General features: G+C 44.4%; 1 protein-coding gene across 1 annotated transcript in view; it reads left to right on the plus strand.

The window, feature by feature from the left end:
• The window catches only part of lpgat1 (lysophosphatidylglycerol acyltransferase 1), a 104,484-nt gene that overhangs the window by 46,080 nt on the left and 32,764 nt on the right, over nucleotides 1-25,640 (plus strand). Inside the window, exons 3-5 of the mRNA XM_028820912.2 lie at nucleotides 3,414-3,532; nucleotides 8,742-8,837; nucleotides 19,363-19,636. Coding sequence (XP_028676745.1) covers nucleotides 3,414-3,532; nucleotides 8,742-8,837; nucleotides 19,363-19,636 — 489 coding nt within the window. The remainder of the gene's footprint in view (nucleotides 1-3,413; nucleotides 3,533-8,741; nucleotides 8,838-19,362; nucleotides 19,637-25,640) is intronic.

Consider the following 25,640-nt stretch of genomic DNA (forward strand, 5'->3'; position numbering starts at 1 on the left):
CAGTTGGAATTCTGGTGAACTCTGAGTTGCATTATGTAAGGTTAAACGGTTTGGCGTGGGCACAGTTTTATCTGAACTTGTTGCTCTCGCTTTGCTAAGTTCCACGGAGGCCTTTGATCGGCGGCCTTTTGCCTTCCTTCAGCTGTGCGGGCCTGTAAAGGTGCAGACAGACGGACGGAGCCTCGCCAGTGTTTGTTCGGAGCCTTGCCAGTGTTTGGTCTCCTGAGCAATTACCTCACTTTACTGAATAACAAACCCTGCACCGACATTCTGCTCTCACATTAAAGTGCTCAGGCCGCACATTTGAATGTTGTGTAGAATCGTCTTTTGTTGTCCGCATGTCCCAGTTCTGCCCACTGTTTGTGAGTTTGTTCGGCTTGTTGCTCCACGTGGTCCAGGGTAAGCCAAAGTCACATTTTGAGACTTTTCCAGTAGTTTTCTCTCATTGTTTTCATTTATATAATCTTGGCGAGCTGGGTGCAGTTGGTGGAATGTTCTTGTGAAGTCAGACACGTAACGTGCGACTTGCCCCATAAGCAGGTTTGATTTTGTCATTAGTTGTGGAGGCGCCTCTGTGTGCACGAGAGCCGACAACTGCTGAACGTTCATCCAGAAGTGCAATGGATGGAATGCAGTGATGAGGAATCTTCACCAGGAGGTCTCAATCACACGGACGTGATGGCTTTGGTCTTCATGATGGCCATTGCTTTACTGTTTAGGATCTTTGTCTTGCTGAAAGAAGAACTTGGACTTACCGTATATATTCACGTACAAGTGGGGTCTTAAAACCTGAAAAATCGATCATAAAAACAGACCCCGACTTATACGCCCGTTCAAAAATACTTATTATTTATTTATTTTTTTTACATCTTCTTGCCTCCTCCAATCTCACATCAGTTTCTCAGACGCATCAAATTTTGTTCCAGAAGCGCAGTTCCCAATTTCTTTCACTACTTCAACGACTTTTAATTTCAAACCAGTTTCATATTTTCTTCTGCTCAAACGCTCCATCGTAGATAAGGGACGCTCTTACGATAAAGATGTGTGAGGTACAAAAAACATAAATCAGTGCACACCTCGCTTTGGAATAATTCAGTTATTACCGTGTGGTCACGTAGGGACAATACATAGAAACAAAAGGCCGTGTGCTCCGTGGTGACTCTCTCAGGTGGGCGGGCATTAGCATATCGTAATCTCTTGGACCAATAGCCTGAGCTTTCCGCATTCGACTTATATGACCGACATTATAAACTTCCAGAAATTATACGGGAAAATCAAGTCCGCGGGAGAGCTTCTCCACGAGTACATAATACGGTAAGTGTCCAATTTGTTTTGTTGTTTTTTTCTTCTTCACTCGTTCATTTGCACCTTTTACTTTTATTCTCCACCATCTGTTTTTCCTTCTGCTCTGACCAATTCCCAGCCCCACAGCACATTGCTGCCGGTGTTCTGTCTGCACCACACGTACCGCACACACGTCCTTTCACCAAAAAGTGCTACCTTGGTCTCGAAGGACTACAAAGAGATTTGCTGTCAACTCCAGATGCACCCTAACCTTTTTTTATATGAGTAATGGCTTCTTTTGTCCCATCCATTCAGGCCAAAGTGGTTTCTTTGGCCTCACAAGTGTCCTTGTTTGGAGCGGCGATCTTTTCCACGCAGTGTCTGGACGGTTTGATAGTCGAGCTCTCGGTGTCCCAAACCCTTGCAAAATATTTTGTACCTTTTTCCAGATCTGTGTATTTTATCTCCAACGTCTATTGAGTGATCTTTTTAGTCTCCATTTCCACAACTGATGTACTGACCTGCTGACGGTGGACTTTTTACCCAGAAATGGTGCCATTCTGGCCGCATTCTCTGGGAAAGGCCGCCGCGTCTTCATTTGGTTTTCACGAGTGTAACCTCCGTGCTGTGAATGCTCATGCAGACATCACATTTGTCTTTTTCCTTTAACATCGTTTTATCAAATACAATATCATCTTATTAAAGAATAGTTTGGAGTTTCAATGGAGGATTTCTTAAGTAAAGTTAGATTATTGACCACAGGATTGAACTCGTTTGTGCGGCACTCTATCTTTATAATATAAAGTGTTTCTAATGATCTTTCTGGAGTGTTTTACTGTTCTTATGCATTTGAAAATCTTTTAACAAAAGTAATTAATAACTAAATATTTCAAGAGACTTCATGTACAGTGTAGGCTGACATGTCAACGGTTTATTACCAGGTTATTAGAGTTGTAACATTTTTATAGCCATAATTTATGCTTTTTAATCAAATTAGCATCTTTGTTAAACTCCATTGATGACAAACGTTAAACTGTTAAAAACAAAAAAGTTATCGTTTGGTAAAAGGAAAAAAAAAAAGTTGAGAAGTGTGAGCTGCGAGTTTGCGGTGGGCAGACGCCCGATGGCCTCTTGACGGGCCGCCTGAGCTCTTTGCTCTTTTGATCTCTTTGTGAAGTTGGGGTTTTCTTTTTCATTCATTTCATTAAAAGTCCTCGTGTGGGAATGAAGTTACTGCAGCGTCCAAATAAACGTTCAGAAACGCCACCAAGAGCGGTTTGTCGTGAATAACGAAAGTGGCGCCTGTTGACTTACCGCTGAGCTTTTCAGTGTGCGACGTTGGCTTCTTTTGTGTTATCTCAGTCTACCTGTACAGTCTTGTGAAAAAGTGAGCGCAGCCCATGGGATGGTTTGGTTTTTCTTTTTTAACATTTGATCTTCATTTAAGCGATATGTACAGATAAAGGTGATATAAAAGAACAAACATCATGCGACATTTACATTGTGTTGTGTAATTTAAATTAACATAAAGGCAGCCCTCTTTTTGTTCGACTTCATTAGAGCGGCCTTTGTCTGAACTGCTTCTCTTATTTTAACCTCAGACGTTTAGTTAGTGTGCTCTTCGTTGCTGTAGTGTGTGTGTGTTATCATCGGCATGAGCTTCATCTAAAGGTGCCGTGTGTGTGTGCGCGCGTGTGGCTAGCTGTGTTACTGCAAGGGAAAAAGGGAAAGGATAACTAAGAAATACGTCAGTCCGACTGCCTCTTCATTTGGTGTATTGCCTTTGTTGCTATTGTTTATCATTTGATATTTTGTTATCTTTTATATTCTTTGTTTTCCTTGTATATATTGCACCAATACTGTCAAGTTCATCCTCATGTACCTTGCCAATAAAGTGGATTCTGATTATTATTGTGAAACTCATTTGTAATAAAGAGAAAATCAAACTTTACGGTAAATCAAATGTATAAAAGTGTCCCTCTTACACACACAAGAGGCCTAGTCTTGTCTTGTCTTGTCTTGTTGTGTCATTTCGGCTTTGAAACAGCCGAGTTGTTTGGCCTTTCTTGAATTCTGAATCTCAAACGTCGGCTTCTGCAAATCTCATTCTGATGTTTTTTCCTTTGTAGTAATGGAGTGGGGAGATGATGTCAGACCAATAACAGAAGACGAAGCCATGGTCATAGTAAATCACCAGTCAACAGGAGACGTTTGCACCCTAATGATGTGCCTACAGGACAAGGGGACGGTACGTTACGATACGCTGCAAGCGTTTATCTGTGCTCTACGTCTGACGTTGACTTGCTGTGTGTGAGGGTGGCGTTGGCGCCAGCCAGAGATGTAGTTAACGTGTTTTAGTTCATTTTCAACGCACTGCTACAAGTGTACTGTGCACTCAGTCATTATGATGTGTTCTTCCTGATACAGCAAGAAATTTCTGAATTTAAACTCAATGTTTTATGTTTTAATTTATACTGAGTGAGCAGGGCATCACATTAAAAAAAAAAAAACACACCGCACCAGAAATCGGACATCAGGCACAACTGTGTGCAAACACGCAACAGACAGGGGTTAACGTAACACATCTAATAATAATAATAATATCACATCAGTACACAGAAAAGGAAACCAATGTTGCGATTCAGTGGGGCTCTTCTAATTGGAAACTACTGGGCCACCAGTTATGCCTGTGGATGTTCATTAAAATAAAACTTTGAGCGTTGAGAAGATGAAAGCACATTTATAGCCGCTGCATTTCATCAACCTCCGACCAGATGTCAGCAGCTTCAGTCCCACTTCTAGTGGGTGAGTCCTGTCTGGGGGATCGGCTCCGCTCTCCGCAACGCCTGCTTATTGAAAAATCCAACAGATTTGAATGTTGGCGCCAATTAGCTGTTTGCTTTATTCTCGATTTGTTGCCATCATGCGGAGTGGTGGCTCTGAGGCTAAGGATCTGTGCTGGTATCCCGAAGGTTGCCAGTTCGAATCCCCGTCACTGCCAAAAGAGATCCTACTCTGCTGGGCCCTTAACCTGAAATTGCTCCAGGGGTGCTGTACAATGGCTGACCCTGCTCTCTGACCCCAAGGAGTATGCGAAAACTAACAAATTCCTAATACAAGAAATTGTATAAGGTGAAATAAAAAAGAACAGAAAGAACGAAGAATCATTTAAGATTTCCAGAGATGCCAGCAGAACATTCACTAAAGTAGAACAGATGGCCGTACAGACAGACAGAATGACAGAACCATCCATCAAAACGACCAACTTACTTATTTCTGTGTCTCCAGGGGGAAATTTAGGTTCTTACAGAAGCTGAATAAAAATAATCATCTTCTAACAAACAACAAAACACAGCAGAATAACTAAAAAGATACAACGCCTGCTCTGTGTTTTGTGTTTCTTAGTCTCCAATTCCCTTAATTCTGATAACTTTCAGCAGACACGTTCTGTTCACTGCGTTCTTTATGGTTGTGTTTAGTTTTTTTGTTTGCAGTACCTCTGCACAGACCTCAAAGTGATTGTCCTCTTTTACTCGGACTTGTTGGTAGGACTAATGCTTTTAGTCGTAACAAGCGTATGTTCATGAAACGATCACAAAGCTGCTGACCACATCAAAGTCTCTGCTTGCTTCTTCAAACTCACCCCAAATGTTGAGCAGAATCTGCAGGTCGTGTTGTGTACTTCCTTGCTTGTCCTGTTTGTCTTGAAAATGGTGGTCAGCAGAACGTGACATCTGAATTTGTTTGTCTCTGTTATTGAGCCGTATTGGGGGGGGGGAGTCTGTTGTACCTTTTGAGGGCAAGTTGCATATTAATAGAAGTTTGTCAGGGCTTTACTCAGGCTGCAGCGTCCGTAAGTCATGAGTGACAGCAAACTCGAGTACCGCGTTAGTAATTGTCAGCTTTCTGCAATACAAGAGAAGAAGAAACCCAACTTAAGACATTTTGGAGATTCATGAGGCCTAAACTGAGAAGAGCTCAATCTCTGCAGACCACACTGCTCCTCTGTGGCTGATTTACACCGCTGTCCTCCAGCATGCGGGCGGATGGCACTGCTGTCTCAGTCCGTGATCTCTGGCCGTACTGCCGTAACTGACGCCCCCTCACAATGCAGGTCATGTGCCTCATTCGGGAGTCAAACCAGCGGGACCCAAGGATCCTCCAGAGAGACACACATGAAGGGGTCCAGTCTTCATCTCAGGACACTGGATAGCGTCCATGTCTCGCAAACAGGAAGCAGCAAGATTCTCAAGACTTGGACCTTCGTCCTTTTGCGCCACACACCCCTTTCCAGCGACCTCATGACCCCCTCCATGTTCTCTCAATCCATCTACTGACCTCATGGGTCAGAGTCACATGAATGTCTCTGCCGAGGTCGATATTCACACTGCTGATGGCTGTGCCCAAGACATCATTAAAGGCCTGGATCTCGGTTTTTATCCATGACACTCGACTCCACACTCAGTCTCTCGAGACCCCCGATCAGAGCCTCCATTGACACCGTGAAGACCACAGTATCGTCGACAAAGTCGAGATCAGTGAATCTTTTTTCACCAATAGATGCCTCACAGCCACTGGACCCCCCTGCCCAACACCCAGTCCATCTAAACATTGAACAGAGTAGGAGTAAGAAGACCCCCCCGAATCAACTGGGAAAACACAGAGGGTCTGCCTCCTCCATGCTGCACCGCACTCGCAGTACCAGTGTACAGGCCAGTCATGACATCCAGCAACCTTGAGATTGGGATCCCGCAAAGTCTCAGGATGTCCCACAGGGCAGTTTGTCAGTCGCTTTACGAAAATCGGCAAAAGCTGCCAAGAAACTCTGGCGATATTCGCGTGTGCGCTCTCTGACCATAATAAAGACATTCCAGACCCTCCACGTGCACGTTTTTAGACTCTCCCTGTCACATGTGAGTAAAGGCCCAAACCGTATCTCCGAGATGTGTGATAATTATTATTTATATTAGTGATCAGTTGTTCTATTTCAGTGCAATGAAGGCACATTAAGGGTTCGTGTATCCGACTACGTCAGCAAGCTTCTGCTTTAATCTGCAACTGGCTTGTGACTGAGAACTTGAGGGTCCGCTTCTCTGAGGTGAAGCCCCCTGTTTAAGTTTGCTGACGCACTTTGAAGGTCACATGCCACTCAGCTGTACAGTTTTTAAGCAATCCTAGTTTCTATTTCTTGCACAAACTGTGATGCTCCTTGTTACGTTTAATCTTTGTGAAAAAGGAGAAAATCAGGTAAACATCATCAGTGCTAAGCAGTCTTGGTCAGACATGCAGACATTTTCAAAACCACTGAAACCAATTTGGATTCACTGGTAGCAGCAGGAGCATCGAGCGCACAGCAGGAACGATCTTTGGAAAGCGTGGCAGTCCATCCCTGTGTGCGCACGCACACCCCTCACACCACAACTGACCGGAAGTCGCTGCTTAACCAGCCGGCGTGTCTTTGAGGATGTGGCTAGAAAAACCAGAGTGCCCCCCCCGACATCAGGCTCGGTTTATTTGAAGCGCTTAGGGTACAAATGTAGAAAGTCACCTTGGATAAAGACGTCAGCCAAAGAAGTAAATAAAAAATCAGGAGTGCTCTCCCCTCGACTCTCTCTTATACTCAGATATGGTGTTGGGTATTTGAGGAGTAAACCACAAGACAAGGATTATATTGATATTATATACATTAAAGACCCCCATCAACAACAAATGAAATCAAATTAACAGTACATTGAACAATTATTTATTAAAGTAAAGTTGAATAAATCAGACTCGGCAGCTGCATGAATAAAAGGTAAAGTACCACTTCTGGTTAGCAGAAATAGCCCAAACGTTGATAGAAATCTACGTTTTGTACCAAATACTTGATTGACCGAAGTGAAAGCGAACTCCAGTTATCGTGTTCACACACACACACCATTCCAAAAATGGTATTTTATCAAATCAAAAAAAAAAAAATCTCAAGGTCAAATTTTTGGACGATTACTATACTTTGTATATGAGAACGTAAAAATGAATAATAATAACGTTGACTGTTTGGGGGCCTGGTCTGGAACCAATGAACAGCCAACATGAACGAATCTCACCTTCCTTTGCAGCTTGCATATCCAGGATGCCTGTCCTTCTTCAAGCTGACGACGTCCGAGCGGCTGCAGTTTGTTGAGCCGTTTCTTGTCCTTTTTGGTTGGTCGTTCTTCAAGAGCTGGCATGTGTGGTCTGTCCTGGTCCAAGATAGATAGATGGCACTTGAAGCGATCACTGTGGATTACAAATTCTGTTCAGTTCTGTAGTTAATTGCACTTTGGATTTACAGTATTAGTAAACCTGCCAAGACACAAATAATGTGAATTTATGAGAAATTTTTGTTCTCTTTCTACATTATCATACTTGCAGACTTCTTACAAATACAATTTATATAAACTTTGGATTTCTGTGTCATTTTTATTGCCAGCTTTCCAGTGAATTAGTTCATCTGCATGTTTTTTATTTGAACATAATTTAATGAAATGTTATGTATGCAATTAAAAACACAAAGTCTCATATTGTTGTGATTAGTTTATTGCAAGTTCTATCATGTGCATGGATAGACTGGTGTCCTGACTGGGAGAGAGAGTTGTCCCGTACTTGGCTGGGGAGCCACTACAGGGGGCGGTGTAACCCGGCCAGGATGGCTCCATGTTGTTATCCAAGGCAGGTAGAAAGACTCGTGAAGTGACGATGGGTCTGCATTTCAGGAACGGTTCACCGACCCACCCCCCCGAACAATAGATGGCAGTGGTCCTCTGTCGTGGTCCCAGTCTGGACTGCATGGGAGTTGTAGATGAGGAGTGCTGCTCTGTTGGGGTCCTTGTTGTGCCACCAAAGGTTGCTGCCGGGCGATGACCACCCTGTTTTGAAGAGCTTTTGCCAGACCCAGAAGTGCTTCCATCGTGCCACGTGGTGACATCCATAATACTCCTGGGTCCAAAATTAAAGAGGCCCCCTCACTTCAGTCGAGAGTCGGAGTCAAGATGTCGGGGGCTTGCCTGGAGAGGCGGAAGGAGAAGAGAAATTGCTGTGCTGGTGCAAATCAAAGAGTTCTTGAACTTGTGCTCACGGTCTTCTTGGAATGGCAGTTCGCGGTGCAGTTTGTGATCGTCTGTGGTTTTAAGCCTGCATGTGGTCCGGTTGCCCACATTGCCCTCACCCAGTTCCGATCGGGATGACTTGAGCTGAACAACTTCAAAGACCCCACAGCTGACTCATCAGTCACTTGTGCTTCTGATCAGAGGACACCAACACCACAAATGGAAGTGGCAGGACAGACCCTCTAATTGTCCTCTTTTTATTCATCAAAGTCTCCTATGAATAGGCTAGCGGGTCATGTCTGGCTTTGAACTTGAATGCTAATAATTGGGTTCATTTTCAGAAAATTGTTGGTTTATCTGAAGATTTTTTTTTTATTCCCCCCCTTTTAGGTGGTCCGCAAGATGCTGTGGTTAATGGATCATATATTTAAATATACAAATTTTGGATTGGTCTCTTTAATTCATGGAGATTTCTTTATCAGACAGGTAAGTTGAGTTTTTTCTCTCCTTCATGTTCCCCTGGGGGTCTCCCTGTCCTCCTACAGTCCAGGGGTGTGCAGTTAGATTGGTCAGCCGCATGTGGCCTGCAGAGCCGAGATAAAAGCCAGGAGCTGTGAGTACCTTGAGGGGCAGCGGCCAAAGAGAAGCCCCCCTTATGTGTGGTTCTTTGGCATCATTTTGAAAATTTCATTTGTCTTGTTAACTCAGAATTTGATGATTTGGGTGTCATTAAACTGAGAACCATTGTGTAGCAATCCTGATCGCGTTTGTCTGAGCGCCAGCGGTACATGTGCAGTCCCAAAGATGTGCATTTGAGGCGCATTTTCAATATTTTTGCTTCATCTGCCCTTTCAATGTTCTGCCAGACATACTTTGTCTTATTTAGCGTCAGTTCTTTCCAGAGTTTATTCTGTCTGCTCAGCGGTGTCCTCCTGCACCTCCAGGCCCACGTGTTCAGGCTGTGCTGATTAGATAGATAGATAATTTACTAATCCCAAGGGGAAACTCACCAATTTTTAAAGATTAATTGTAGTTTTAAACAAAACAGCAATTGGCGCAAGTCGCAAAGTTGAAACAAAGGCCAAAGGTTGAAACGGTGACTAATAAATAAGCAAAGCTCAAAGATCGAACTTGGGATCCAGTGCAGGATTTCAGAGCCAAATCAAGCAGACGTTAAACGGATTTGAGGAACAAAAGAAGAAATTTTAACCTTTGAAGTGAAACTATGAAATGTATTAATAAAGAAAATGTGTGAGAGTGCAGCGTACACACTTGCTGTGGGCATGGCCCCCAAGTTATCTTACCTTACTAAAGTGGCGTCTCACAGGCCGGGCACTGCACCACTCCAACTCCCAGCGTATGCGTCCGTCCATCTGTCCGGCTTGGTGCAGGCCTGCCCTGCCCTGCTGTGAGTCCAAAATACTTTTAAAACACTGTGGATGTATGAACAGAATCGCAGATCACCCCCAGGCCGCCCACACCCTTACTGTTAAAATGAACCTTTTTTAATCAGGGAGCCTGGCCGAGATCATTTAGGAGAATTTGTGACGTGCCGTCCTGGGTGTGTATGAAGTAAGGAGTGGAGCAGTCGTTCAAAGTGTAAACCACGGTGGAGTGTGCGTTACTGATGGCCTCTCTGGGTTTACTTGTAAATTCAAATCATTTTTAAAGCTGAGCGCTCACAAATTCACTCATCCGTCACTAGAGCCGCCATCATCCAGTATGGGGTCTCAGAGTGGCCAGCGCAAGAAGTCGGTGCCAGACAGCGTCTGGGCACAGTCACGCACACTGGGATAAGTTGGCACCACAATACTGATGATGAGCTGGACCAGGCCCAGAGAGAATACACACAGTCGCTGGTTATTTCTCAGTTTCCATGCTCAATGTGTAAAGACGTCGTCTGTGGGTGAACGAAAGGGAAGGGCGCTTTTGTTTTCCTTTATAGTTAAAGAAGTCGGTTTTAACATCAGATATCCAGAATGTCAACTGGTAAGCACTTGAAGGTTCATGTAACAGCACTTTCATTACTGGCCACCACAGGAGCCCGCCCTCGCCAATGTCAAATACGCGAATGTGTGCCCGAGACTTGAACATCGCACATTGCTTTGGTGTGCTTGTCAGGCTCAAGGGCCCTGCTGATTCCAAAAAGGTGTCACTTTGGCCGCATTTTCATTTAACTCCGTTGCTTAAGCCTTAATTAAGTACACAACTTAGCAATAACTGAATTCAATACATCAAACTTAATGAGAGGCTGTTTCATAAACCAGGCGTAATTACTGGGTACACACCAGGCGAGCAGCATACTGTACCTGCAGCGCTAATTAACAAAATCATAAATTCAAAAAGCAAGGCGGCAAAAATAAAATTCATAAGGCATGGGCTGCGGAGGGCGTCATTTGAGAGGCGCCATGCACGACTGTTTAGATTTGGTTTGTTTTTAATGGTGGACAGATGCCACAGAAGCACGTCTTTACCTAATTGTGTTAACTTATTTCATGTTTTATGCACCAGACTGTTCTGTATCAGCTTCTCCCAGAAATGGATTTCAGAAAACGGTCTGATTGCTGAATTTCAGGTTAGCTTATATGGCAGTTAAGATCTGATCAGCTCTGCGAACTGGAGCGGCCGGAGAGTTACTGAGCAGACAGACAGACAGATGCGATCACTTCTGTGGCAGAATCAATTTCAGGACGCTGGGCACTGGCTGAAATACAAAGCAGGGGTGTCAAACTCAGACCCCAGAGGGCTGCAGGTTTTTCATCTCGGTTGCTTTCTTTATTAGTAACCAAAGCTCCGGCCATTTTTGGTCTCCTTTTCATTCACTTGCTTTTTAAGATTTTCTTTTCCGGCCAGAATCCAAACAGTATTGTTTTTTGTATTTTACTTACCCAATGTAGTTTGTAATGATACCTGAGATAAAAATTTTAATTTGAAGTTTTCATGCTAATTAGATGTAAATCAAGGTAACCAGCAACCTTCATAAAGGCCACTGGTGAGCTACAAGCTGTGAGACACACACACATTTAAGGTAAAATTCCACCCAAAAATTATATATATTTATTAATATACTGTGTGGCACGGTGGCGCAGTGGGTAGCGCTGCTGCCTCCCAGTTAGGAGACGTGGCTTCACTTCCCGGATCCTCCCTGTGTGGAGTTTTGCATGTTCTCCCCGTGTCTGCGGTGGGTTTCCTCCCACAGTCCAACGACATGCAGGTTAGGTGCATTGGCGATTCTAAATTGTCCTTAGTGTGTGCTTGGTGTGTGTGCCCTGCGGTGGGCTGGCGCCCTGCCCGGGGTTTGTTTCCTGCCTTGCACCCTGTCTTGGCTGGGATTGGCTCCAGCAGACCCCCGTGACCCTGTAGTTAGGATATAGCGGGTTGGATAATGGATGGATGGATATTAATATACTACTTGCCCAAAGTAGTTTGTAGTGATACCTGAGAAAAACAAATGAATCCAATGTTTTCATACAGAATGGAGATAACAAAGTTCCTCATCGAATAGGTGCCAATGGAACACAGTCAACGATATCAAAAACATCGATAAAAAAAAAACCTTGCATTTCTCATGTCACATAATCAACATGTTCAGTCGTCCCAAACACACATACTGTTTTAAATAAACCATATCTGGCAGGTACTCTGTTGAACGAAGACGGCACTCGCTCAGGCGAGCACGTGAATTGTAGCCTCCTCGCCTCCCGCCGTCACACTTGAGTTTGTGAGGTGAGCCACCGCTGGAGTAGCTGGCGATGATTTGGCAGCAGCCAGTTCTTCTTGTTGATGTGCCCCAGTACGAGGCGTGTTCTTCTCTTCCTTACGGTGGTTTCTCCCGCTTTTCTCTAACTTGTCGTCTTTAGTTTTGCACGTCTTCCTGCACACAAGTTCTGCTGATCTCACGTGAAGTGCACAATTTTAGCCACTGAATAATCTGTTACTGGGCTGGAGTCCCGACCAGCAGACGAGGGTCTTTCATTCATGTTCAGGCACCTCTGAGCACATTCCACTTGTGTCCATGGGACTGCAATTAGTTTATTTAACGATATTTTAGTAAGAACACTTGTGTTTGGGTTGTTGAAAACGTACATGAGGAATATACGACATGAGTGTCAGGAGAGTTTTTGATTTTGTTTACTGTTGTCTACCATTGGTCATCATAGACACTTATCATGTAAGAATCTTTCTCTACGTTCTGCACAAAATTGTGAGGTTAAAATTTTTCTTTGCCGTAATTACAAACTACGTGGGGTAGGTCATGTACAGTTGTGCTTGAAAGTTTGTGAACCCTTTACAATTTTCTATATTTCTGCATAAAGATGACCTAAAACATCATCAGATTTTCACTCAAGTCCTAAAAGTAGATTAAGAGAAACCAGTTAAACAAATGAGACACAAATATTATATTTGGTCATTTATTTATTAAGGAAAATGATCGAATATTCCATATTTGTGAGTGGCAAAAGTATGTGAACGTTTGCTTTCAGTATCTGGTGTGACCCCCCTATGCAGCAATAACTGCAACTAAACATTTCCGGTAACTGTTGATCAGTCCTACACACCAGCTTGGAGGAATTTTCGCCCACTCCTCTGTACAGAACAGCTTCAACTCTGGGATGTTGGTGGTTTTCCTCACATTAACTGCTCACTTCAGGTCCTTCCACAACATTTCGATTGGATTAAGGTCAGGACTTTGACTTGGCCATTCCAAAACATTCACTTTATTCTTCTTTAACCATTCTTTGGTAGGACGACTTGTGTGCTTAGGGTCGTTGTCTTGCTGCATGACCCACCTTCTCTTGAGATTCAGTTCATGGACAGATGTCCTGACATTTTCCTTTCGAATTCTCTGATATAATTCAGAATTCATTGTTCCATCAATGAAGGCAAGCCGTCCTGGCCCAGATGCAGCAAAACAGGCCCAAACCATGATACTACCACCACCATGTGTCACAGATGGGATAAGGTTCTTATGCTGGAATGCAGTGTTTTCCTTTCTCCACACATAACGCTTTTCATTTCAACCAAAAAGTCCTATTTTGGTCTCATCCGTCCACAAAACATTCTTCCAATAGCCTTCTGATTTGTCCACATGATCTTTAGCAAACTGCAGACGAGCAGCAATGTTTTTTTTTGGAGAGCAGTGGCTTTCTCCTTGCAACCCTGCCATGCACACCATTGTTGTTGAGTGTTCTCCTGATGGTGGACTCATGAACATGAACATTAGCCAATGTGAGAGAGGCCTTCAGTTGCTTAGAAGTTCCCCTGGGGTCCTTTGTGACCTCGCCGACTATTACACACCTTGCTCTTGGAGGAAATTCAAGACCATTGTTACCCTCCTCAGGAGTAGTCGACCAACAAAGATCACTCCATTTGTACACAATCTGTCTGACTGTGGATTGGTGGAGTCCAAACTCTTTTGAGATGGTTTTGTAACCTTTTCCAGCCTGATGAGCATCAACAACTCTTTTTGTGAGGTCCTCAGAAATCTCCTTTGTTCGTGCCATGATAGACTACCACAAACATGTGTTGTGAAGAGCAGACTTTGATAGATCCCTGATCTTTAAATAACTCAGGGTGCCCACTCACACCTGATTGTCATCCCATTGATTGAAAACACCAGACTCGAATTTCACCTTCAAACTAACTGTTAATCCTAGAGGTTCACATACTTTTGCCACTTACAGATATGTAATATTCAATCATTTTCCTCAATAAATAAATGGCCAAGTATAATATTTTTGTCTCATTTGTTTAACTGGTTTCTCTTTATCTACTTTTAGGACTTGAGTAAAAATCTGATCACAAACTTTCAAGCACAACTATATATAAAATATATTTTATATTCCTTAGAGTCTTGTACGCTAATCCAAAAAATGTGCCCAAGTGTGTTTGTGTTAAATTGGTTGCTTGTGGACCTTTGGGAATGTCGATTATCGTTGTTTTCTTGTCTTATCTTTGTGTTTGTGTCGGTTCTTTTCAGCTGTTGTTGTTCAGGCAGTACATGAGCCACCGTCAGTCAGCGTCAGGGTTTTGTTCAACATTAAAACCACAACAGGAATCTCCTCCAGAAGCTTATTATCCAGTAGCCGCGTTTGACGGTAGCTGTGCTTCAATCCCGGGGTGCAGATTTTCGATTTCAAGGTCAAGTGCAGTGTCTTTGAGAATTTCAGTAAGCGGTGAGGTTTCACTTCAGGTTGAGCTCATCTCTAATGAAGGGATGCATTAATAATTTGAGCCAGCAGGAGAAGTAGGAAGGAGATGCATGACTTCACTAAAGTAGGCATAGGGTCTGCGCTGACTTGGGGGAGAGACGGTAAAGGAGCTCAAAATGACCAGGAGGTCAGAACTGAACAGCAAGAATCAAAAGTCAAGAATGATAACAAGATTTGAAATGCAGGCATGTCAAATGAAGCTTAGAAGTTTGCTAGGACAGAGTTCAACTTTCAAGCTCGGATCATGCAGGCTGCCCGGGTCCACCTGTACGCTGTCGCTAATGATGACGTCACTAGTGAGTGGGCACTGAGGACTTCGGGGAAATCACCATGGCAATGACGGATAGAAAACTGTAACGTGGTGATGGGCAGGAAAAATCCAAATGGCGTTACAGTAAAACACGTTTTCAATGTATTAAACGTCAGTGTCACTCCCGATTTGATGTGAGAATTGAAATCCCCCAGAGAGACGCATGAATTGTCAGATTGTAAGGAACCCCACACAGGAACAAATACAATAAATATTGAAAATCTCTCCTTATAATAACAGGTTAATGGAGATGAGCTCCATTATGAATGCGTTATTAGTAAGAAAGCCCTGAAACGCAGGTGGGAGACATTGAAGGGAGAGCTGCCAGAGTTGTCGTCTGCACAGTGATGGACGACTGTTGCTGCTCATGCAAGTGGACTTCATTTTATTCAGGAAAAGATAATCAGGCCGGAGGTGTAGGGAAGCTGCCAGGCCTGAAGAATTAGTACACTGCAGCAGACAATCTTAACATCTGTGCTCGACTACGTGGCTGGCTGACTGGCCCTTGTAAGCAGTGACATGGACGGTTTGGTTTTGACGTTCGACTTCATTCGTTTTCAGCTCTTTGTTTTACAGTAGAATGAAGCTGTGGGGTCAGAAACGCAACAGAAGAAATCGGGCCTTGAAGGAAAAACAGCATTAAGTGTAACATCAAGTAGATCATTATAATTAGAAATTCATTCAGATAAAGACGCAGGGTCAAGCCAGCCCAAGGGGAAATGTCTGTCTTTACATTTAAATATTTGATGGATAAAGCAAAGTACTAAACAAAATAAATTCAAAAAGCAGGGTACCCGAAATAAAAATGCTGAACGGATAAGCTGCATAGAGCATCTTCTAGCGCCATTGGCTTCAGCTTCAATGTAGGTGACAAACAGGGGAGTGATGTGTGATCAGACACAGATAAGACGACAGGCTCATGGAGAGAGATCAGCACAAGAGACAAAGATCGATATCTGGCCTTGGTATGATTACACAAATCAGCGGGTTGTGTGGGATGAAGCAGTAGGCTCAAGAGATTAGCAGCAAGCACTCACTTTGCAGACCCACATGAACGTTCAGAGAAGCCGACAGCAAGTCGGAACACTCGGAGATGACGAGAGAGGAAAGGCTTTGGAATTGGAGATCCTTGAGTGCCGTGCCCTTTGATTTTGGAGCATTCCAATAATGTTCCATGCTGGGATGCCATCCACCTTAACCTTGTACAAGAGGTAGAATGGGGAGGAAAACAAAAAGTGAGCCAGCAGTGCCAGTCTCGGCACCATCTTGAAGGACCCTTCGGTAGACAGTGCTGTGACATTAAGAGAATACACACCGGGTAGTTGGCACATGGCACTCCACAAGAGTGCAGCGTGGAGCATGGGCTGGGAAGACGCAGTTTTCTGTCATAGTCTCTGCTGATGGACGAGGGGGGGGGCGGCTTTCCCTGTGGTCTGTGTGTGGATCCCAATGCCCCAATGCAGTGACGGGGACACTGTGGTGTAACATGTTGCTGTCCTTTGGATGAGATGTAAAACCGAGGTCCAGACTGTCTGTGGTCAGTAAAGATCCCTGGGCATCTTTTGAAAAGAGTAGGGGGTTGCCAGTGTCTAGGGGGGTCGTGATGGGCATTTTAACCTGATCACCCCCTGTCTATAACTGGCTCTCGCTCACACCCCTTCACCACCTAATAGATAATGTATGGTGAGCTGACTGGCACAAAAATGGCTGCCATCCCATCATCCAGGTGGGTGTTACACATTGGTGGTGGTTGGAGTGGTTTTTCTCTGTCTAAGCACTTGGAGTAGTGAGAACAGAGCATTATAAATTATTATTAGATGTTTCAGATGCCTCACTTACGTACCCGGTTTAATGATTTTTTAAAACAAGCTGAAAGTCTGAGAATGTGGAGACCATGTTTTGTACCTGTGCTGGTCTGTAAAAGGACAGCGTCTCCCATGAGGTGGGCTTTATTTAGTCTGACTGAGGTGGTCTTGTGTTATAGGTCTTTGGTAGAAATGAAAGGTAATTAAGCTGTTGTGCAACATTTATCTCATTTCAGACCCCAGACAAGACAGATTTTAGACAGACAGACAGTACTTGGCCAAAGGGAAATTTAGCTTTCACAGAATCTCCAGAAACAATAGCAACCCGCCTGAAAGACACGTTTAGGATTATTCAGACAAAACCAAAAAGCCCTTGTGATTTGTGTGAATGTTAACAGAGCAGTCCCAGTGCGGGCGCTATAAGGCGCACTGCTGTAGAATATGCAGGAGCTCCAGTGGTGTTTCTCGACACGGCCCTCCATGCTGGGTGTGTCGTCACAGAGAGGATGTGCAGCGTTATTCATGACGGCAGTCAGTTCTCGGAGCACACCTTATAATTGACCCTGTGTTCTCAATTGTATAAAAGTGTAACATATTTAGTGAATGAAGGTGTGTTCAGCCATTGAGTAATCTGCGGCCAGTTCAGGGCCAAGTGTGCTTCATAAAGAGTTGCAGAACAGACGGAGCAAGGTGGTGATCCACAGACGTGGATGAACAGGCCAAAGCAGGGCAGTGTAGGTTGAGGCATATGGATTTCCAAATGAGACAATGAGAGGGTGAAAGATATCAGATGGTTGACTGCAATGGCACAGTAGAGAGAATTGGTACAGAAGGTCATCGGCTTGAGGAAGGCCCCGCTCGGTCAGTCACTGTGGAAGTGGCCCAGTAGGACAGCTCTGCTTCACCGAGTTAGGCAGAATACCACCAATTATGACACCCTCCTGTTACCGCTAAAGAGTCCATAACCTGCTGCATTTTTCTTTGTCCACTTCATTCGTGGCTCACTTGTCTGCACTGCACTGTCTTGACTACTTTAAATTTAGACGTCTCCAGATCTTAAGATGCCAAATGTGGGCACAAACCGCAGACACTGAGTGAGGTCAAAGAACCTGGCGATGTGCCGTATGCCGAGTATGAAATGACTGTATAGGAGAACAAAAACTCTACAAGCTGCAGTGAAGTGGCAGCAGAGCACAGGGCCAGCGTGTTGACTTTGGGATTACATTCTGATGAAGATCTTACTAAGAGGAGTGGGATTTGTTCATTTTGAGGCATTACAGACCCCACTGAGCTCCAGACAGGACATTGGGATTCCCGCAGCCTTTGTGCAAGTTGGGATGTGTTGGATATCATGCCTGATTTTTTAAAGGCACGTTAGGAGTGTGAATTTTAAAAAGAAAAAAAAATGTGGTAAGCAAGATACAGGAAAAATAAACAAACAAACAAACTTGTGTTAATCTCTACATATATCCATCCATTATCCAACCTGCTATATCCTAACTACAGTTACTATAATATATATATATATATATATATATAAGTTCAACATCTGTCTGTCTGTCTACTTTTCACGAGAGAACTACTTAACGGATTTAGATCGGGTTCTTTTCTAGAATTTGCTTGAACAGTCCGGTTGATTTTGCGACTTCTCTCATCGCACTCATAGTCCACTTGCAGGAGCGATTTATTCGCGCGAATCCAAGAGCCACGCAGCGGGCCGAGGGGAGGGGGATGCGTGATGTCAGGAGCTGGGCGGGGCCGGGGCCTCCTCGCTGTCCTGTTTCACTGCTACGTGGGCGGAGCCACAGGGGATGGCCAGTTTCTTCTAAGTGTACATCTGACACTACTGCACACTTCTAGGTACTGCAAAGAGGAAACTCTTACTCCGTCGCTGCTCTGTGACAAGACTCCTGGTCTCAGTGTCACTTGCAGTGAAGTGGGTGTTCATCTCTGCAGTGTGACCTACTAAATGGTCAGAGGTGGTTCAGAGAGACGCAGGGCATCTTGAATTTGCATATTTCAGTAGCAGATCTGTGGATCCTTCATATTCACAGGTAATTTTACCAACCTGTCACATCATGCTGATACGTAACCCTGCACCGAGACAATTGAGCGTTTCACTGTTGTTTCCTAAGCCTCGATGAGCCTCTGTTACATAACGGTATGTGAGGAACCGATACTGTAATGGTTATAATGACGGACTGATTGAGAAACTGGTTGCTGTGGACTGAACGTTGAGAAGCCCTGATGTGCAGCGATTTATCACACTGGCGAGCTCAAGTGACTCACCGTCCGCATCAGCTGCAATCTGAGGCCATTTTTGTATTTCGGACCAGCTGACGTAAGATCTTTACCAAGAGGAATTCAGAACAAGGGCATAAACATGAACTCCAAGGGGTCTGACTTCACTTTGCGATTTGATTTTTAACATATGGCTTAACATGTCCTCCGTATCCTGGAAGTGCAAGCGCAGAATGTGCAGCTTTTGAAGCTGAACGGGTTCACTTGTGACTGCCAGTCCTGTCATGGAAGTTCACACTATTCATTTTGTTAAGGCCGCACTCACAATCTCATTTACTCTGAAATGCTGAAGAATGAATGTCAGACAATATTATAGATTTTCTTTCTTCTCCCTCGCACTCAATTTCTCAGCTTTTCATTGTTTTTCCTTTTCTCTCCAACAGGGTAAAGCACACCGAGACCAACAGCTAGTGCTGCTAAAAGACCACTTAGACAAGTATTATCACAGCCGGGATCGTAAGTGGATTGTGCTCTTCCCAGAAGGTGGCTTTCTGAGAAAAAGACGGGAAACCAGCCAGCTGTACTCTAAAAAGAATAACCTCCCGTTCTTGACGCACGTGACTCTCCCCAGGATAGGCGCCACGCAAGTCATCCTCAAGACGTTATGTCCGCAGCAGGAAAACGGGAGCTTTGCAGGTGCCGAGGAGACGAGAGCAGGTAACAGGATCAAATACGCACATGCATGTATTGGCACTGGTGACCTTCAGTCCTCCTGTCGTCCTGTAGTGTGAATGTGGCTGAGCTCGTGCAGGTTATGGCACACGAGTGATTCTGCACACACCCTTCTGAGTGTGTCTGGCAAAGCAATCGTGAGCACCAGCCGCTTTGTGCTTAGCTCCGTGTTCTCGGTTTAGAAACTTGTTTTCCAGTTTCTGTTGCTATTTTTCCAACGGATTGTCCAGTCCAATAAGATATATCTGGGAGACGTTTACTTTGATGTTCTAAATTTAACTTAAGGAGTTTAAGCTCGTGTGACGGGAGATTAAACTGATTTTTTTGGGAGTGGGGTGGGAGGGTAAGTAGTTAATGTGGCAGTGGCAGTGCCAGTGCTGCCACCTTACAGCAGGTTAAAGTTGAGGCTTGGCCTCTGTCTTGGTGGAGGATTTACATCCCACTGTGTCTTCATGGCCGTTTGTCCTGGCTTGGTGGCCAATTTGCTGTTTTCTTAAAGATTACTGACATAACATTCACAAATGTAGGGTGGTTGGTGCTGCTGTGCCACTTGTATCTTGTAACATCTTGTCATCTCAAGTCCCCTTTCTGATTTGCAGCTGATTCATTCCATTGATGAAAGTTGGTGGACCATCACACCTATATGAGCTTGTTGGATGTCCCATTCCAAAAACCTGGGAATTAATATGGAGTTACCCCGCAGTCCCCCCAAGTCGCAGTTATTATAAGGCTTTCCACAAGATCTTGGGTATTTGTGCCCATTCATCCAAAAGAGCATTTGTGAGGTCAGGCTCAGGCGGATGTTGGACGAGAAGACCAGGCTCGTAATCGGCATTCCAGTTCATCCCAAAGGTGCTCATGTCAGGCCTCTGTGCAGGCAGTGCACTCACGTTCCTCCATGTCTTTATGGACCACAGTCCTGCTAGAACAGAAAAGGACCTTCAACGACACAAAGCACACAATTGTCTAAAATGTCTAATGGTACTTGTCACTGGAACCAAGGGTCTCCCCCAAACTCTGCCATTACCCCTTCTCAACCAGACTTTACAATCCAGAAGGTGGCATTCTCTTGAGATCTGCCAAATCCAGATTGGTCCATCCGACTGCCAGATAGTGAAGTGTCAGTCATCACTCCAGTGATTCCAGTGGAGGATGGCATGCTGTAGACCACTCCAGCTGATACTTGGCATTGCACATAATGATCATAAGCTTGTGTGCAGGAAACCCGTTTTAGGAATCTTCCGACGCCGAGTTTCTTGTAGTGGTGTTGCCTCCTGAGACAGTTTGGGACTCGGTTGTCAGTGATGTCATGGAGGTAAAGCGATCTTTATGTACTTGGTGAGTTTGTGTGGTTTAGAAGTTGATGGCTGAGCTGTTGTAGCTCCTCGAGTTGAGCAGAGCAGATCTAGCCGAGCACTGACATGTGGCAAAGGTGACCTCCTGTGACAGTGGCACATTTAAAGTCACCGAGCTCTTCACTGTGACCAGTACAGCCGCCAGTGCTGACTGCATGGCTCTCCTTGATGTTATGCAACTGTTGACAAAGAAACACCTGAGCTCAATAATCTGGAGGGACTGGGGGTCCACATCCTTTTGGCCATTTGGTGAACCACAAAGTATGCTGCAGTGATTAGAAACGATTTCATGCTGCCGCGTTCTTGATGCTGTGGCGACCTCAGGCAAACTGTGCAGTTTGTGTGCTTCTGGAGTGTCATGTCCACCCTGGAGCAGGCCAGCGACTGCTAATGGATCAGACTGATTTTAACTTTGGAGTAATTACATTAGTGCTCCAATCAGCCAAAAAATGAATCAGCACTTAAAGATTGCTTTTTCAATAAAAGGCGTACTTAAGTAAAGCATCTTGTCACTCACACTGTTAAAAGTTAATGGAACCTACAAAATCTTGGTGAACTCACCTTAACCCAAATGCCTGGTTGTGTTTTCTGGATTCGTCTCAACTGTAAGGCAAACGAAGGGAGTCTCATTTTCTTGCGCCCTCCTAATTTTTCGTGTATGTCAGTAAATAACTTTGAAGGCATATGAGAGCGTGTGTCTAAATATCTGTTCGGCAGTCTGCCTTTTCCAATGTAGCCCCTTTACATTGAGCTGACAGATAAGGCAGGGGATGATCCATGAGAGTCAAGCCCGCTGGTGCCCGGTGAGTGTGAGATTTTTGTGTGAGTGTGTAAAGTTGCTCACCTGTTTTAAGGTGCTATTCCCATTTTTCAAGTTTTATAAAAGGTCTTGATCGGTGCCAAGACCGTTTCTCCTGGTACTGTACCACCAGTGGGAACTGATTAAGATAAACTACACGGGGGTAAAGCTGCACCCTTCAAGTCGAGAAAGAAACTGAATTTAGAGAATGAGGTGTGTGATTGAGCAGAAGAACATCAAGCATTACGCCAGCAGTAATGAACTGCGTTACTAATTTATATTTATTGCTGAGCTTGAATTATACTTTCATTTGTTTCTCTGTTCCCTTTCACCATTGCATCCACATTGAGACGTTCCTTATAAAGTAAAGAGCGGCCAGTCTGCCACTGCTCAAGGATTAACGATTATTCAGAAAAGGCAAAACGCACACAAGTGTCTCCTCACTGAAGGTTTTCTTTTGTGACGTCATTTTAAAGGTTCATTTTCGGTTGGTGAATGTCATAATGCGGTCCCTTGTAGCACTGTGTGTGTCCTAAAGCAAGGCTGGAACGGAGAGAGTGAGAGAGACAAAGGGTTTGTGTGTTGGTGTTGCTCCATGTGATTAAAAAAAAAAAACAAAAACGGACAAACTGATTGGGTGAACAGGACCATGTGACAGCGCAGGAAGGAAGATGGCGGCACTGGTTTGGTTGACTTCAGATGACCTCTCTTGGGCTTTCGTGTTCATTAGGCCTTCTTAGGTCAGGTTTGCTGTTGTCTCCGTCTGTGATGTCCGCCTCGCTTTTTTCTCTTCTGCTCCCTGTTTGAAATTAAACGCTTGGTTTGGTTTTCTTTATTTCTATGTACTGCTACAAGACTGACACCAATCCATTTGGATTCAGCCAGTTTTATGGGCAAATGTACACATTCACATTGAGCTCTCCAGCTGAAAGGCATGATTCATACATTCATAAGCACTTTCAGAAGTATGACTAATGTTACCTCTAGCATGACCTTTGCTCCATTTTGCTGCTCTCTCTGCTCTTAAAGGAATCCTCAATCCAGAAATGAGAATTTGTTTTTATGTTACGCGCCCCATGTAATTTGTAGTGTTGACTGAGAAAACAAATGGAATGTTTTCTTGGAGAAAGTACATGACAAAGTCTCAGACTGAGCGAGCGAACGATGTGAAAAACGTCCATGGGGGGAATAAAGAGAAAATGTCAGCCACTACAAACTACACGGGGTAAGTAACACATAATAAATGATTATTTTTGGATGGCATGCTTTTTTTTTGTGGTATTTTTTTTTTTAATCAAAGTTATTTGTGTTTTATTTTCACTTTCAGACTGGTGCTCTTTAGTCGCCATTTTAAAGGGTAGCGGGTCCACAGCTCAAGTCCAAACGGCCACTTTTAAAATAAATAGTCGCCGCCCTCACGGCTTAGAGAAGGGCGTGGTCGTGTGGCCGAGCGGACGGTCCTCACTTAAGTGCACAGGTGAGGAGTCGTCTGCATCCGTAATTGATGCTGATTGCCACACCTGATCCTCGTCCCCGTGATAAATAATAGAAGTGCGAGGCGGCTAGGAGAAAAGAGGAAAAAAAAGAACGGGAGGTTAATGGAGAAGAAGGAAGCAGGATAGAGAGAGACAGAGAGCGCGAGCGAGCGCAGGCTTGCACTGATTGCAGGCAGCTGGGAGAGGCGAGCCCGAGTGGGGTCTTTGGCCGGCACCCGAGGGCTGACAGTAGTAGCTGCTCCTGCTGAGCACTTGTTTAGAGCAGGAGTGACCGGGGAGAAGGTTGGCGCGCCGCAGCGAAGGCAGTGGGAGTTGGGGACTTGAGAAGTGGAAGCCCCAGCGTGAGCGTCCTGGTCACTGGGGAGCCCAAGTCTCGGTCTGGGTGAGCAGAACTGGAGCCAGGGATCAGAAAGGCCACCAGACCAGAGAAGTGCAGAAGGTCAGCTGCAGGTGGGGCGACTCCCCTGGCGCATAGCCTGGATGGGAGAAGCAGGAGAGTCACCAGTAAAAGAAGACACTGGGCCTTGTTTTAAAAGACTGCTTCCAGCCATTGTTTTAACCTCGGTTTTAAAAGGATTATTTTTTCTATGGGATTTTAACCTGTTTTTATTGGATTATTTATTTGAAGGTTTTTAAAGCACTGCACAATTTATTTAAACCCTGTTTTGATTTTGTTGACTTTTAAAATAAAATCACTTTGCATGTTTTGCTCCATCCCCTTGCTTCATTGTTGTGCTTCACTGTCCAGCTCATCGGTGACATTACCGACGGTGTCGGGTCCGAGGGCTCCCAGGAGGAAGATGAGAGCATGGAGCGGAACCCGCACCGTCACAGCACAGCAAAAGTAGTTTTTCAGTTCATTAGCAAAAATATGATTTTAGTTATCTGCAATTTGAAGCGTCTCTAAATGTAGTGAGAAGTCAAGTCAAATGACGCCTTTTATTGAGCTTTAGAGGGAACTCAGGCCCCTTCTTCAGGTGAGATGTGAGATGTAGGCCTCAAAAGCTTGCATGTTGTAATCTTTTTAGTTAGCCAGTAAAAGGAGTCCTGTTGCTGGACTTCTCACTACGTTCATAACGGCTGACACGGTACAACACCCCAAACACAAAGTGACATGGACGTCAATGGCAAAGGGATGTCAGTTTCCACGAGACGATATAAAATCAGTTGGAGTTGGAGTTGTGGCTGGTGACGCTGTCTGAATTTGGACTTCTCACACATTCAAAAAGTGACTGGCACAAGATATTCAAAGATAAAATGGCCGACATGGCTATCTGGGCTTCAGCGCCTTGTGTACAAGTGAAGAGCTCCATCGGCCTCTTCCTTTTGAGTTTGTTTGGCTGTCTAGTATCTGATTTTATTTTTGGTAGCTGTGAGTCACTCCACAAAGATCATCGTTGTTGTTTTCCTGAAATCCGGTGCAGTGACTTCGGCCCTGTCCTCAGTTCTAAGTCGGGTCTACTTCAGGATTTGCTCTTGTAACTGGAAACAATTGTGCTGTTGGCTGGATGACTTCATCTTTCAGGCCATTTATTAAATCTGCAATTGATTTAACTCTTTCAGGGTGAATGTCGACTTTTGTCGAAATTCAGGGGTAGAGGATGGTAATCAGCCGTAAACTGCAACAAAACTCCCCGTTATGTTTTAGTTCAACTCTCTTTGCTAGAAGGAAAGTTAGCTTCGTTGAAATGAGCTCAATTACCTGCACATGCATGAGAAGCGAAGAGCAAACAACCTCTGAAATGGCATCGACACCTGGCGAGAGACCAAAGCGAACGTACTCCACGCACGACATTTTGCGTATTATCACCGAATCAGACGCTTGACTTGTTGGACTCTAATTTTGATGCAAGTGATCAGAAGATCGAGATGGGAAATGAAAGCGAGGTACCGGCTTCAGCTTCAGACACACTTGTGTCTACAGCAACGTTTGCCTGGGAGGACCGCCACTTTCGAGGTACAAGCCAGATTGTGTCGCACTGCCACGTGAAGACGGGATAGGCAGCCGGCCCTCCACACATTACTACTGGCCATCGAGCTGCCCCCACACAGCCACAGCAGCAGACATTTTCCGTTGATTTACATGTAAAACCTTTGCTTTGTTTGCTTTTCTGAAAACAGAGTTGCCTGCAAATAATATTCAGCCCTCAAAGAGTTAATAAATTTTGTAATCATCTGTCCAGAACTTCAAAAGATAAAGAAATGTACGTTATAAGTTGTGAATGATACAATTGCGTTCATTTCAAAGATATAGTGCCTCAGTATTTTCATTATTGTAACAAATAAAAGTGAAACACCGTAGACCATAAAGCGAGGCAGTCGTCTGTGCGTGAGTTCGG

Source organism: Erpetoichthys calabaricus, chromosome 15 (genome assembly GCF_900747795.2).
Source record: "Erpetoichthys calabaricus chromosome 15, fErpCal1.3, whole genome shotgun sequence".
Lineage (NCBI taxonomy): Eukaryota > Metazoa > Chordata > Cladistia > Polypteriformes > Polypteridae > Erpetoichthys > Erpetoichthys calabaricus.